Source organism: Pseudophryne corroboree, chromosome 6 (assembly GCF_028390025.1).
Source record: "Pseudophryne corroboree isolate aPseCor3 chromosome 6, aPseCor3.hap2, whole genome shotgun sequence".
NCBI classification, from domain to species: domain Eukaryota; kingdom Metazoa; phylum Chordata; class Amphibia; order Anura; family Myobatrachidae; genus Pseudophryne; species Pseudophryne corroboree.
Window position 1 is genome coordinate 57,512,575 of NC_086449.1, and position 16,771 is coordinate 57,529,345.

The 16,771-nt window shown below is 48.7% G+C and overlaps 1 protein-coding gene across 7 annotated transcripts in view; it reads right to left on the minus strand.

Moving 5' to 3' along the window:
• The window catches only part of LOC134936121 (A.superbus venom factor 1-like), a 283,470-nt gene that overhangs the window by 104,022 nt on the left and 162,677 nt on the right, over positions 1-16,771 (minus strand). For all 7 annotated transcript variants that reach the window (XM_063931033.1, XM_063931031.1, XM_063931032.1 and 4 more), the window contains one exon: positions 9,828-9,903. In XM_063931033.1, the coding sequence (XP_063787103.1) occupies positions 9,828-9,903 (76 nt within the window). The remainder of the gene's footprint in view (positions 1-9,827; positions 9,904-16,771) is intronic.

The following is a 16,771-nucleotide window of genomic DNA, read 5'->3' on the forward strand; positions in this document are numbered from 1 at the left end:
CAAGCTGTAATAAGTAGGGGTAAGGACGTTAACCACCTCGGAACATCCTCCCTTATACGTCACCTGCAGCGCATTCATCATAAGTCAGTGACAAGTTCAAAAACTTTGGGCGACAGCGGAAGCAGTCCACTGACCAGTAAATCCCTTCCTCTTGTAACCAAGCTCACGCAAACCACCCCACCAACTCCCTCAGTGTCAATTTCCTCCTTCCCCAGGAATGCCAATAGTCCTGCAGGCCATGTCACTGGCAATTCTGACGAGTCCTCTCCTGCCTGGGATTCCTCCAATGCATCCTTGCGTGTAACGCCTACTGCTGCTGGCGCTGCTGTTGTTGCTGCTGGGAGTCGATGGTCATCCCAGAGGGGAAGTCGTAAGACGACTTTTACTACTTCCACCAAGCAATTGACTGTCCAACAGTCCTTTGCGAGGAAGATGAAATATCACAGCAGTCATCCTGCTGCAAAGCGGATAACTGAGGCCTTGGCATCCTGGGCGGTGAGAAACGTGGTTCCGGTATCCATCATTACTGCAGAGCCAACTATAGACTTGATTGAGGTACTGTGTCCCCGGTACCAAATACCATCTAGGTTCCATTTCTCTAGGCAGGCGATACCGAAAATGTACACAGACCTCAGAAAAAGACTCACCAGTGTCCTAAAAAATGCAGTTGTACCCAATGTCCACTTAACCACGGACATGTGGACAAGTGGAGCAGGGCAGACTCAGGACTATATGACTGTGACAGCCCACTGGGTAGATGTATTGACTCCCGCCACAAGAACAGCAGCGGCGGCACCAGTAGCAGCATCTCGCAAACGCCAACTCTTTCCTAGGCAGGCTACGCTTTGTATCACCGCTTTCCAGAATACGCACACAGCTGAAAACCTCTTACGGCAACTGAGGAAGATCATCGCAGAATGGCTTACCCCAATTGGACTCTCCTGTGGATTCGTGGCATCGGACAACGCCAGCAATATTGTGTGTGCATTAAATATGGGCAAATTCCAGCACGTCCCATGTTTTGCACATACCTTGAATTTGGTGGTGCAGAATTATTTAAAAAACGAGAGGGGCGTGCAAGAGATGCTGTCGGTGGCCAGAAGAATTGCGGGACACTTTCGGCGTACAGGCACCACGTACAGAAGACTGGAGCAACACCAAAAACGCCTGAACCTGCCCTGCCATCATCTGAAGCAAGAAGTGGTAACGAGGTGGAATTCAACCCTCTATATGCTTCAGAGGTTGGAGGAGCAGCAAAAGGCCATTCAAGCCTATACAACTGAGCACGATATAGGAGGTGGAATGCACCTGTCTCAAGCGCAGTGGAGAATGATTTCAACGTTGTGCAAGGTTCTGCAACCTTTTGAACTTGCCACACGTGAAGTCAGTTCAGACACTGCCAGCCTGAGTCAGGTCATTCCCCTCATCAGGCTTTTGCAGAAGAAGCTGGAGACATTGAAGGAGGAGCTAACACAGAGCGATTCCGCTAGGCATGTGGGACTTGTGGATGGAGCCCTTAATTCGCTTAACAAGGATTCACGGGTGGTCAATCTGTTGAAATCAGAGCACTACATTTTGGCCACCGTGCTCGATCCTAGATTTAAAACCTACCTTGGATCTCTCTTTCCGGCAGACACAAGTCTGCAGGGGTTCAAAGAACTGCTGGTGAGAAAATTGTCAAGTCAAGCAGAATGCGACCTGTCAACATCTCCTCCTTCACATTCTCCCGCAACTGGGGGTGCGAGGAAAAGGCTCAGAATTCCGAGCCCACCCGCTGGCGGTGATGCAGGGCAGTCTGGAGCGACTGCTGATGCTGACATCTGGTCCGGACTGAAGGACCTGCCAACGATTACGGACATGTCGTCTACTGTCACTGCATATGATTCTCTCACCATTGAAAGAATGGTGGAGGATTATATGAGTGACCGCATCCAAGTAGGCACGTATACTGGCAGGAAAAAGAGGCAATTTGGAGGCCCTTGCACAAACTGGCTTTATTCTACCTAAGTTGCCCTCCCACAAGTGTGTACTCCGAAAGAGTGTTTAGTGCCGCCGCTCACCTTGTCAGCAATCGGCGTACGAGGTTACTTCCAGAAAATGTGGAGAAGATGATGTTCATTAAAATGAATTATAATCAATTCCTCCATGGAGACATTCACCAGCAGCAATTGCCTCCACAAAGTACACAGGGAGCTGTGATGGTGGATTCCAGTGGGGACGAATTGATAATCTGTGAGGAGGGGGATGTACACGGTGATGAATCGGAGGATGATGATGAGGTGGACATCTTGCCTCTGTAGAACCAGTTTGTGCAAGGAGAGATTAATTGCTTCTTTTTTGGTGGGGGTCCAAACCAATCCGTCATTTCAGTCAAAGTCGTGTGGCAGACCCTGTCACTGAAATGATGGGTTGGTTAAAGTGTGCATGTCCTGTTTATACAACATAAGGGTGGGTGGGAGGGCCCAAGGACAATTCCATCTTGCATCTCTTTTTTCTTTCATTTTTCTTTGCGTCATGTGCTGTTTGGGGAGTGTTTTTTGGAAGGGCCATCCTGCGTGACACTGCAGTGCCACTCCTAGATGGGCCAGGTGTTTGTGTCGGCCACTAGGGTCGCTTAGCTTACTCACACAGCTACCTCATTGCGCCTCTTTTTTTCTTTGCGTCATGTGCTGTTTGGGGAGTGTTTTTTGGAAGGGCCATCCTGCGTGACACTGCAGTGCCACTCCTAGATGGGCCAGGTGTTTGTGTCGGCCACTTGGGTCGCTGAGCTTAGTCATCCAGCGACCTCTGTGCAAATTTTAGGACTAAAAATAATATTGTGAGGTGTGAGGTGTTCAGAATAGACTGAAAATGAGTGGAAATTATGGTTATTGAGGTTAATAATACTTTGGGATCAAAATGACCCCCAAATTCTATGATTTAAGCTGTTTTTTAGGGTTTTTTGAAAAAAACACCCGAATCCAAAACACACCCGAATCCGACAAAAAAAATTCGGTGAGGTTTAGCCAAAACGCGTTCGAACCCAAAACACGGCCACGGAACCGAACCCAAAACCAAAACACAAAACCCGAAAAATTTCCGGTGCACATCTCTAGATACATTGGTCCATTCCGTTATAACTAGGAAAATAAATCCTGTAGCCTTTCACCTTAGGCTACCCAAAGCTCTGAGAAGTTATAACACTTTTTACTGATCTTTTAAAGCAGGATTTCTGTTCCTCAAAGTTCAGAGGGAGCTGTTCCAGTGATGGTCGAAAGTCATCAAGAATTTGTTGTGGAAAGGAATTTGGATTCCAAGCTTGTAAGAGGGCAAGTGCATTTCCTGGTTCACTGGAAAGGCTATGGGACTGAAGAGAGAAGATGGATTCAGGGAAGGTTTCTTCGTGCATCCGATCTTAATAATTCTGCAAAGAATTTCCAGATAAACCTGGTTCTAGGGATTTCTTAACCCTTCCTCAAGGGGGACGGGGTACTGTCACAAGCCACCAAGTGGCTTGCTCCCGAAGTGAATCCTGGGTGTTGCCTAGCAACTGTGACACCATATCTTCTGACCACAAGAGCCTGCATTCCCCACTCGTCACTGATCAACCAGGACGCTGAAATGCTATTGTGTCCCCAATATAAATATGTATGATTCATGTGGTGTTAATGTAATTATGTTCTTAGTTCTTTATTGTGCTGCTTTGTTCTGTTTTTCCATAAGTTTCAACACCTGGGCTGGACTGACTGATAGGACAGGAAAGTGATACTGAAGACAGTGTTCAAAGAGAGGCGCTGTCTATGCTCACAGCTGAGGGGTGCTGATTGGACAGGGTGGAGCCCTGCAAGGGATAATTTAAATAGGAGCAAGGTAAACTGGTGTGAGAGGAGAGTCTGAGGGAGCAGAGCAGACAGAGGAAACTGCAGCTGCAGTGCAGACAGAGGATAACAGCGCAGGTCAACTGTATCCTCCCGTAGAGATCCAGCAACTGAGATGCAGCAGACAGCCAGCAACTGAGATGCAGCAGAGAACCAGCAACTGAGATGCAGCAGACAGCCAGCAACTGAGAAGCAGCAGAGAACCAGCAACTGAGATGCAGCATAGATCCAGCAACTGAGACACTGCAGAGAACCAGCAACTGAGATGCAGCAGAGAACCAGCAACTGAGATTCAGCAGAGAACCAGCAACTGAGATGCAGCAGACAGCCAGCAACTGAGAAGCAGCAGAGAACCAGCAACTGAGACACTGCAGAGAACCAGCAACTGAGATGCAGCAGAGATCCAGCAGACAGCCAGCAACTGAGATGCAGCAGAGAACCAACAACTGAGATGCAGCAGACAGACAGCAACTGAGATGCAGCAGAGAACCAGCAACTGAGATGCAGCAGAGAACCAGCAACTGAGATACAGCAGAGAACCAGCAACTGAGATGCAGCAGAGATCCAGCAACTGAGACGCTGTAGAGAACCAGCAACGGAGATGCAGCAGGGATCCAGCAACTGAGATGCAGCAGACAGCCAGTAACTGAGATGCAGCAGACAGACAGCAACTGAGATGCAGCAGCCAGTGAATGAAACACAGCAAAGAAACAGCAATTGAGATGCAGCAGTGGGGCTCCTTTGAGCTCCACTATAGCAGACTGGTGAGCCCTAGTCAAAAGAAAGGTTTGTGGTCTCCTTGCACATTTTCTCCACTGTCTGCTGCACACCTACAGTAGCTGCTATCTAAAATGCACCACTTGAGGTGGGTACACACTTAGCGATAAAGTAAACAACGTCACTCCTTTTGACCCTTTGTGAGCGACGTTGCTTAATTTAATGCTAAGTGCGTATGCCACCGCCACAGAGCAATGTGCGGCCCCACGGATCATTAACGACCATCGGTGTCGGCCGTGCATGCATCTCAGTTTGAACTCATCATACAAAACTGCATGCTCCAGCTGGCCACGGCATGATATCACTGTGCAATATCATTAGTGATATCGCACAGTGTGTATGCCCGATGACGGGCGGCCCGGCCTGGGAGGAGAAACAGAAGGTAACATCGCTCATCGAGCACATCACCTAGTGTGTACCCAACTTAAGTATTTGTATTAACGACCATCGGTGTCGGCCGTGCATGCATCTCAGTTTGAACTCATCATACAAAACTGCATGCTCCAGCTGGCCACGGCATGATATCACTGTGCAATATCATTAGTGATATCGCACAGTGTGTATGCCCGATGACGGGCGGCTCGGCCTTGGAGGAGAAACAGAAGGTAACATCGCTCATCGAGCACATCACCTAGTGTGTACCCAACTTAAGTATTTGTATCCCTGGTGCAGTACTGTGTTATATTAAAGGTTGCTAACCTGACCTGTCCTTCTCCAAGCCCACATCATCAACCCTGGGACATTGCAATATACTTTTACTGCATACTGCTGTCATATGCTAGAGAGTTAGTGTTGTTGAAAGGGACTTGCTGAAGAACGCTGATTAACAGGCAGACATCTGTTAAGTGTCCATATTCCTTAGGCTGATCATAACTCAGCAATAGGGAGGCCAATCCCGGGCCTTTTTTTTCAATCCCGGGTATTGGGATTGAAAAAAGGTCAATCCTGGGATTCCCAGGATAGTTACTGGGGATTGGCGTAAGACTCATCATCACGGGTGGGAGGGCTCGCGGGTGGCGAGGTGCGGTCCAGGCGGTGTGGGCGGCTGGCATCAGACTTACATCATGCAGGGGGCAGCGGGAACCTCAGCCTCCTGAGGATGCTCAATGCTGCCAGGCATTAAAAATACAATGGAGCAGTTAAATCCCACAATCCCCAGGATTGGAGGTTCCATTCACAGGATTGAATCCTGGACAGTTTTTGGCCTAAACCCAGGGATCCCACCGATCCGACCACGGGATTGGCCTCCCTACTCAGCAAGCTCCTGCTGTGGTTTGTTCCACATAAAGTGATCACTGTCACATCCTCTCTGCAAAATTGCTCCTGTGTTAGGATTTAGCATACTTCACAATAGCCCCTTAGGGACACCCGTATTTGCAGGAAGTAAGTCAGCCTTCATTGATTAGCACACATTGAGCACCAGTGAATTGTGAACTTTCCCAATTGATAACTGTACAAGGATAAACACAAAAGTTATCTGCCAAAAATAGCCCCCCAAAAAAACAAACCTGAATCTTTCACCATTCCTTTCCCCTAACAGGTTGCAAGGAAAGAACTTTCCATAAGCAACTTGATTTTGCACCCAAGATTTGATTGCTAACTTTGCGAGGGAACTCTATCCCAAAGAGTAGTGGAGTACTTCCAATTTGTTCACAATCTAGTGTTTAAAACAACTGGCCATAATGTCAAAGAAACTCAACTTTCACAGATTTCACGTAATGTGCACCACCTCTACAGCTTTGATGGGACAATGGGTTGGGATATGTGATTTGGTGTTTATTGAGTAGTTATTTGCATTTTGATTTTGCATTCCCATGCAGAGTCCTCATTTATACAATCCTGTTATATACAGTATATATATATAGTAAGGAGATCAAGGTAGGGTTGCCCTCTCCAGGGGTAGATGGGTACCTACAAACATACAGCAGCCAGGAAACAGCACACCAGTCCAGCTGTAGCTAGGTTTCTTGTGCAGTACAGATCAACAAAAAATATCATAAATCTTAGCCCGTGTCAGCACTAACCCACAGATATCCTCTCTCAGAGTGGAAGAACATAGTGCTCCCACCACAACATAGGCATATGCACAGTACTTATGTTCAGTAAAGCCTTGACACACCTAATTAGCCCATAATGGGCTAAGTGGGTGGAGCCCACCCTCTCTCTCCATGCAGAACCCCAGGTACCCTTAATTGGCTTTTACTAAAGCCCAAGTCTGTTTTGCAGGTACCCCATGCTTTGGTTCTAAATCTTTAGCGTTGTTTTAGTGTTGAGTTTGACAAACCCACCCGGAAATGTTTTTGATTTGGTTTTGCATCTGGATTCTTAAAAAAAATGAATAAAACACATAAAACCATGTAATTTGGACTTGTTTTTGTTCGAAAAATATTATTAACATCAATAACATTCATTTTCAGTCAATTTTGACAACCTCACAGCTCACAATATTGTATTCACTAATATTGGTAAAAGGCTGCATCAAGCTGGATGGGAAAACTAAGCAACAGACCATCACAAACACATGGCAGTTTAAAAGAATATAGCACATCTATGAAACGGGTGTGATAGGAAATCCCGGTGTTCAGAATGCTGGTGATCACATGACCAACTGCGACATCCCAAATTTTAAAATGCAGGCAGGAGACAGGGTAATTATTTTACCCTTCCCCTCGCCTGCCGCTACCCGAACCCACCTGGGGTGGCGGCTAGGGTTAATGAACTGGGGGGGCGACTATGGCTAATCACAGCCATGGCAGCTAGGGCTAAGACTTGGGGGGGGGGGGGTGGCTACAGCTAACCCCCCTATAGTGCCTGACCCTAAATATCCCCTCGGGCCCTAACCCACACCCCGATACTTACCTTCGGAATGCAGATGGTCGGAGATCTGGCACCAAGAAGGATAAGGGTAGGGGTCAGTGCTGCAAGTATGGCGTACCGGTAAGAAATTCCCAGTCAGTATGCCGAACCTGCAGCCCGCTGCTGTGTGAGAGGAGGAGAGCTGAGTGCAGCGCCTCTCCTGCCCCTCGATGCTCTGTGATGTGTCCGGTCTCCGGCGGCGGTGGGGTGAATCTCAATAAGACACCATTTTGTTAGACAATCAGAGCTCATGGCCCGGCTGCCGTGGCTCCTGACTGGCTGCCAGTCTGCGAGGTCTGATTGGCTAACGAACCAACACCTCATTTGAGATACCCACTGCCGGAGACAGGACTTCATGACCATTGAGGGGCAGGAGAGGTATGTGCTGCACTCTCCTCACTTCACACAGCAGAAGCAGGGGCAGCGGTGAGCAGGGAGGAGGGGGGGGGGGGCATTTGGGGTGCAATGTGTAACTGGCACTGTGGGGTAATACAGTATGTATCTGGCACTCTGGGGCAATGTGTATCTGGCACTCTGGGGCAATGTGTATCTTGCACTCTGGGGCAATGTGTATCTGGCACTCTGGGGCAATGTGTATCTGGCACTCTGGGGCAATGTGTATCTGGCACTCTGGGGCAATGTGTATCTGGCACTGTGGGGCAATGTGTATCTGGCACTCTGAGGGGCAATGTGTATCTGGCACTCTGGGGAAATGTGTATCTGGCACTCTGGGGAAATGTGTATCTGGCACTCTGGGGAAATGTGTATCTGGCACTCTGAGGCAATGTGTATCTGGCACTCTGGGGCAATGTGTATCGCACTCTGGGGAAATGTGTATCTGGCACTCTGGGGAAATGTGTATCTGGCACTCTGGGGCAATGTGTATTTGGAACTCTGGGGCAATGTGTATCTGGCACTCTGGGGCAATGTGTATCTGGCCCTGTGGGGGCATATATGGCACTGCTGGGAGCATTTGTGTATCTGACACTGTGGGGGCATATGTGTATCTGGCACTATTAGGAACATATGTGTATCTGGCCCCCCATATGTGTATCACACCCCAATTTTAATTGGCCACGCCCCATGTGGCATTTGGCCAAACCCATTTTTTGGCGTACACACCTTTGGCGAGCTCACACATCAGACACTTTTTTCTACTTGCACAACTGGTAAGGCTGTGGGGGAGGTTAGGGCTAGGAACTACAGGGAGGGTTAAGGTTAGGGTACTGGGGGGTGGGGGAGGATAGGGTTAGGCTGCAGGGAGGGAAAGTTAGGGATAGGCTGCGGGGGGAGGTTACGTTTATGTACTACATGCAGCATTAGGGTCAGGCTGCAGGGCAGTTAGGTTTAGGCACTATGGGGCGGGTTGGGATTAGGCTATGGGGTGGGAGGTTAGGGTTAGGCTGCAGGGAGGGGGGATTAGGCACTAAACAGGATAGATAGGGTTAGGCACTAAGGGGGAGGGTTAGGCTGCGGGGAGGGAGGGTTAGGTTTAGCAGTACAGGGAAGGTTAGGTTTAGGCTGCGGTAGGGAGGATTAGGGTTAGGGGAGTAGAAGGGGGGGGGGCTATTATACTTAGCAGGTGTCCGGATTCTACACGTTGGGATGCCACTGTTGATCTTCTCTTTTTGAACATTGTGATTGTCATTTAGACATTACAGCATATTCCTCCATCTTGGACAGTATCACTGCAATCTTTTTATTTTATTTTTTCATTTTTTACCACACTTAAATACCACGCAGACACGTGCCACTTTTATGCCTTCCGGTCCCTCCACGTGACAGTTCTCTCTCTGTCTCACCCAGCACAGGGGGTAATTCGGACCTGATTGTAGCAGCAATTTTGTTAGCAGTGGGGAAAACCATGTGCACTGTAGGTTGGCAGATGTAACATGTGCAGAAAGATTTAGATATGAGTGGGTTTTTTTGTTTCTGTGCAGGGTAAATACTGGCTGCCTTATCTATACACTGCAATTTAGATTTCAGATTGAACACACCCCACCCAAATCTAACTCTCTCTGCACATGTTACATCTGCCCCCCCTGCAGTGCACATGGTTTTGCCCAATGTGCTTGAAATTAAACAACTCTGCATCTCCTGTACACTTAGTACATGCCCATTTGTCTGTTGCTGAGCACGGGTAGAAAAGCCGGGGACAGTGGCATATATTTGGCCCCCATGCTAAAAGTTGCCAGCCAGCCCCTGTCTCACACCCTATTACATTGCCCTATGATGACATTCGGAATGTTCAACCCTATATGTGCCCCTTAAGGCCTAATAAAAGAAAAGACAATATCACAATGCAATTAAAAAACAGATAGCAGAGGTCTGTGTTACCATGTGCTGGCTTTCGAGGTTCCATAGGTACGATATGAAGAGTCCGCTTGACGAAATGGCATTTGATTATCGTAACCTGTTTAAGACACAATGTATAAATACTGACATTATAAAACAATTAGATACTGTGCACCGGTGATTTTTTTACAAACTGGAAGTAAATGCAGGTGCTGCACAGTATTGCACAGTTATACTTATCCTACCTAGCGAATAATGGGGGTAATTCAGACCTGTTCGCCAGGCTGCGTTTTTTCACAGCCTGCGATCAGGTCCGAACTGCGCATGCGTATGCACAGTCGGATGACTGCACCGGTGCATTGTGACGGGATGGTGCGGAAAAAGCGATTGCACGGGCGATCGCAAGGAGATTGACAGGAAGAGGGCGTATGTGGGTGGCAACTGACCGTTTTCAGGGAGTGTCTGGAAAAACGCAGGTGTGTCCAAGTGTTTGCAGGGTGGGTATCTGACGTCCAATCCGGTCCCGGACAGGCTGAAGTGATCACAGTGGTTGATTAAGTCCTATGCTGCACAATCAGTATGTGCAGCTCTGCTCAGGGCTGCCATCAGAAATTGTGGGGCCTGGGACTGACAAAATGAGCAGCCTACCCCCAGCTTTAAAATATATATATATATATATATATATATATATAAAATAAATGAATAAATATTTATTTAAAAAAATAAATAAATCCTGTGCACATACAGAGCAACACTATATTAATGCCCCTTGCACCATATTAATGCCCCCAGTAGCAGTGCTTCTTATATGCATATTGCCCCCCAATAGCGGTGCCGCTTACACACAAATTGCCCCCAGTAGCGGTGGCGCTTAAATACAAACTGGCCACTGTAGCGATGCCGCTTATACGTACCTCCAATAGTAGCGCTGCTTACACATAATGACCACACACACACAGATATACACACACAGATACACACATACCCATACATACATACATACACACACACACACACCCATACACACACACTTTCTCTCTTACTCTCCCTGTGGTAGCAGCCAGCTTGGTCCCATGTAGCCCAGCCCCCTCCACTTCAGTAGCTCCTCCCCCTTTTCATGCCCAAGTTCTAACACTGTCACAGTTGGAGGGGGGGGGGGGTGATATGGGACGCTGCAAGCTTCAATTGAAAACATCCCTCCCAAAATGGCCACCGCCTCAGAGGAGACAGTTATTAAAGATACTAGAGGAGCCTCCTCTAGTATCTTTAATAACTGTCTCCTCTGAGGACGGCCGGGCCCGGTACTACTGTGCCCACAGGATCTCCCTGATGGCGGGCCTGGCTCTGCTACACATGCGTTCGCACACTTGCACAGCGAAAATACACTCCCACTGTAGGCGGCGACTATCTGATCGCAGGACAGCAAAAATCGCTGCATAGTTATCAGGTCTGAATTACCCCCAATATGTGGGGGCATACTTCCTTACTGATTTGTCATTATCTGCTAAAGAAATTACACTTGTGGGTTTTTTCAGTAACAGCAGGAATGCACATATATAAAAATGTCACCCATAATTTTCCTTATATTTCTCCTCAAATATCTTTCATTACATAGTATTAGAGATGAGCGACTAACCGGACTTCTCCCTGTACATACCGATCTGAGGCGGGATCTGAGTCTGGATACTGTGTCTTCCAGGGGCCATGCTCCCGTGTAATATTTTATACAATTACTTTGACGCTGCAGGCCATACCACAGTGTAATATTCATACAAGTACTGTAGCGAAGCAGGCTGTACCCCAGTGTATACATAACAAGTACTGTGACGCTGCAGGCCATACCCCAGTGTATACATAACAAGTACTGTGACGCTGCTTGCCGTACCCCAGTGTATACATAACAACTACTGTGACACCGCAAATTGTACCGCAGTGTAATATTCATACAATTACTGTGACGTTGCAAGCTGTACACCAGTGTATACATAACAAGTACTGTGATGCCGCAGGACATACTGCAATGTAATATTCATAACCCTGGATATCCTTATCCATTAGGAATTTATCTAACCCATTCTTAAAGGTGTTGACTGAGTCGGCCATTACAACTCCCTCAGGCAGGGAATTCCAAACACGTATCGTCCTTACCGTAAAAAAGCCTTTACGCCGTTTTGTGCGGAATCTCCTCTCCTCTAACCTGAGCGAGTGTCCACGAGTTCTCTGTGTTGATCTAACCAAAAACAGGTCCTGCGCAAGATCTGTATATTGTCTTAATCTCCTCTTTTCCAGTGTAAACATGCCTAGTCTTTCAAGCATTTCCTTGTATTCCAGCGTCTCCATACCCTTCATTAGTTTGGTCGCCCGTCTCTGAACCTTTTCTAGCTCCAGTATATCCTTTTTTGTAGTATTAATACTGTTCGAAGAAGATGATGTACACACTGATGAAGGTGATAAATTGGCTATATAGAGCCAGTTTGTGTACAAAGAGATCATTGCCAGCAATGTCCGCTGGTAGCTTGTTTTGTGGGGGACCCAAACAAACCAATCATTTCAGCCACAAGTGACGGCTCCTGTCGCTGAAGTGATTGGTTTGTTAAACTGTACATGTCCTGTTTAATATATACAACCAGTGGCGTAACTACTGCCCCCGCAGTCCTCGCGGTGGCTTGGGGGCGAGGGGCTGCGGGGGCGCCACTGATTACAGCAGACTGACATGCGGACGAGCGCCCGCATGTCAGTCTGCTTTCTCCTTCCCGCCGCCGCTTGTTGGAGGGACACGGACGGCACAGCGTGTGCCTCTCCTGTGTCCCTCCTGCATCATCTCCGGCGGCCGCGGGTCTAATAGGGGGAAGTGCCGTCCGTGAGCTCTAATTGGCTCACGGACGGCACTTCCCCCTATTAGACCCGCGGCCGCCGGAGATGATGCAGCAGGAGGGACACAGGAGAGGCTGTACCCTCCGTGTCCCTCCAAAAAGCGGCGGCGGCGACGGCGGCACTGGGGGGAATATCTGGCACTGGGGGGGGGGATGTCTGGCACTGGGGCATATATGGCACTGGGGGGGAGATGTCTGGCACTAGGGGGGATATCTGGCACTGGGGCATATATGGCACTGGGGGGGGGATATCTGGCACTGGGGGGGGGATGTCTGGCACTGGGGGGGATATCTGGCACTGGGGGGGGGGGATGTCTGGCACTGGGGCATATATGGCACTGGGGGGGAGATGTCTGGCACTAGGGGGGATATCTGGCACTGGGGCATATATGGCACTGGGGGGGATATCTGGCACTGGGGGGGGATGTCTGGCACTGGGGGGGGATATCTGGCACTGGGGGGGGATGTCTGGCACTGGGGCATATATGGCACTGGGGGGGAGATGTCTGGCACTAGGGGGGATATCTGGCACTGGGGCATATATGGCACTGTCTGGCACTGGGGGGGGGATGTCTGGCACTGGGGGGGATATCTGGCACTGGGGGGGGGATGTCTGGCACTGGGGCATATATGGCACTGGGGGGGGATGTCTGGCACTGGGGCATATATGGCACTGGGGGGGGATGTCTGGCACTGGGGGGGATATCTGGCACTGGGGGGGGATGTCTGGCACTGGGGCATATATGGCACTGGGGGGGAGATGTCTGGCACTAGAGGGGATATCTGGCACTGGGGCATATATGGCACTGGGGGGGATATCTGGCACTGGGGGGGGGATGTCTGGCACTGGGGGGGATATCTGGCACTGGGGCATATATGGCACTGGGGGGGATGTCTGGCACTGGGGCATATATGCACTGGGGGGGGGGATGTCTGGCACTGGGGGGGATATCTGGCACGGGGGGGGGGATGTCTGGCACTGGGGCATATATGGCACTGGGGGGGGGATGTCTGGCACTGGGGGGGGATGTCTGGCACTAGGGGGGATATCTGGCACTGGGGGAATATCTGGCACTGGGGGCATATGTGGCACTGGGGGGGAATATATGGCACTGGCGGCATATCTGGCACGGGGGGAATATCTGGCACTGGGGGCATATGTGGCACTGGGGGGGAATATCTGGCACTGGGGGCATATGTGGCACTGGGGGGGGTATATGTGTACCTGGCACATGGGGGGGGCTTTATTTGGCACCGGGGGCATGTGAGTACCTGGCACCGTGGGGGAATATCTGGCACTGGGGTCATATGTGGCACTGGGAGCACAGCCCTAGCAACAAGGACTACCTCCTAGCAACGAGCATGACACCCAGTGCATGAAACACCTGACAACGAGCATGACACCCAGTGCATGAAACACCTGGCAACGAGCATGACACCCAGTGCATGAAACCCCTGACAACGAGAAGGTAATTGAAAAGTAATTAGAAGCCTTACTGTAGGACTTAATGTGTAATGGGCATTACGGTGTGTGGCATAATGTATCACGGACATTGCGGTGTGTGTCATAATGTGTCACAGGCATTACGGTGTATGGTATACTATATCGCGGGCATTGTGATATGTGGTATAATGTCTCAGGGTCATTGCAGTGTGTGGCATAATGTATCACGGACATTGCGGTGTGTGTCATAATGTGTCAGGCATTACGGTGTGTGGTATACTATATCACGGGCATTGTGGTATGTGGTATAATGTCTCAGGGTCATTGCAGTGTGGCATAATACATAACGGGCATTGCGGTGTGTGGCATAGGGTATAACGGGCAGGGCATTGCGGTATGTGTCACAGGCATTACAGTGTATGGTATACTATATCACGGGCATTGTGGTATAATGTCTCAAGGTCATTGCGGTGTGTGTCATAATGTGTCACAGGCATTGTATGTGCTATAATGTATCAGGGGCATTGCAGTGTGTAGCATAATGTATAACGGGCATTGCGATTCCTGTCATAATGTGTCGGGGGCATTACGGTGTGTGGCATAATGTGTCACAGGCATTACGGTGTGTGGCATAATGTGTCACAGGCATTACGGTGTGTGGCATAATGTGTCGGGGGCATTATGGTGTGTGGCATAATGTGTCATGTGCATTATTGTGTGTGGAATAATGTCTAAGGGCCATTGCAGTATGTGGCATAATGTATACTGGGCATTACTATAAGGAGGAAAAATGACAAATAATGTAAGGGGCATGAATCAGGATTATTTTTCTTTCCTGTGGTGGCTAACGTCTGGGCGTGCAGGTTGCAAAACTGGGGTATAAGGTAGTCTTTTCCTGCAATACCACGCCCCTTTATGAGAAACCACGCCCATTCCAACAAAACCACGCCCCCTTTTTTGCAGCGCGCGCCTTCGGCGCGCGCATATTTATCCCTTTCTTGCTCCCAATTATGCGGCGGGTGGGGGGGGGGGGGGGGCGCCAAAGAATTTTTTGGCTTGGGGGAGAAAAATTTCTAGTTACGCCACTGTATACAACATAACCATTGTATATATTACTTTGCATTATGCGCTGTTTGCAGCATTGCTGACTGTCTTCTTGTGTAGACGACAAACATTTGTATAGTTAATTAAACTGCCATCTTGTCTGATTCTGCAATGCCATTCTGTTTCCTAGATTTTCCATGTTGTAAGTTTACAGTGCATCCGGAATGTATTCACACCGCTTCACTTTTTTCCACATTTTGTTATGTTACAGCCTTATTTCAAAATGGAATAAATAATATTTTTTCCTCAAAATTCTACACACAATACCCCATAATGACAACGTGAAAAAATTGTTTTTTTTTTAGATTTTTGCAAATTTATGAAAAATACAAAACTAAGAAATAACGTGTACATAAGTATTCACAGCCTCTGCTCAATACTTTGTTGATGCGCCTTTGGCAGCAATTACAGCCAGAGCCGGCCCTAACCAATATGATGCCCTAGGCAAGATTTTGGCTGGTGCCCCCTAGCACCACCGCTAGTTCCGCCTCTGACACTGTACTGATTTCCCAGCACCATCACCCGTCACTCATAGCAGTCCTCATTTTGGTCCTACCACCTATATTTTAAATAGGAACAGTGCGCACATTCAGCGCGCAGCCCAAAAAGGGGCGTGTTTTTGCTGGGAAAGGACATGGCCACACAATAATACTCCCAATTCAAATTACGCCGCACAGTAGTGCTACTTTATTCACATTATATCATGCGGTAGTGTCCCTTATTCACGTTACATCACACAGTAGTACCACTTTACCTTATATACGTTACTCCTCGAAGTAGTGCCCCTTTTTCACATTACATCACACTGAATTGCTCCTTATTGCTCTTTATTCACATTAGAACACACAGTAGTGCCCTTTCTATACGTTACGCCACACAGTACAGCACCTTATGCACATTATGCTACACATAAATAATGCCATTATACACATAATACCACGCAGTAATACCCCTTTCACATGTGACATACATTATTAATGTCCTTATAAACATAGGGGTTAATTCAGGTTAGATCGCAATAAGCGTTCCACCGCAATTTATGAGAAAAAGATGCAGGCGCATGTGCAACGCCCATCCTGCGCATGCGCCTGCATTATCTGCGGGACGGCCGCAGAAATTGCATTCGCCTCTGCCTGTCAACCAGGCAGAGGTGGTCACGGGATTGGGGGGGGCAGGCAATGCTCCATTTCCAGGGAGGAGACGGAGCGTTGCGGGGGTGGAGGCGGCCTAACGGGAAGTAGGTGCGGCACAAACGGGGGCGTGTCGTGGGCATGATCGCAGAGGCTGCGTGATGTCTCCTGCAGCCACAGCTAAGCTGCACCGGCAGAAGGCATCAATAATTTTTACGATGAAGCAGAAATAGCGAGGCAATCGCAATTTCTGCTTCATCAAGGGGCGGAGGCGCCGGTCAGCATGCTGGGCGGCCTTCTGATCATAGGAGGCTAATCACAGGGGGAGTCTCTGCTAGAAAACAGGACCCTGCATACTGAAAGGTGCCACCTGATTAGTAGAACATGGATTGTAACAGTCTGACAAGGATGCATCAACATAGCTCTGTAAACCTC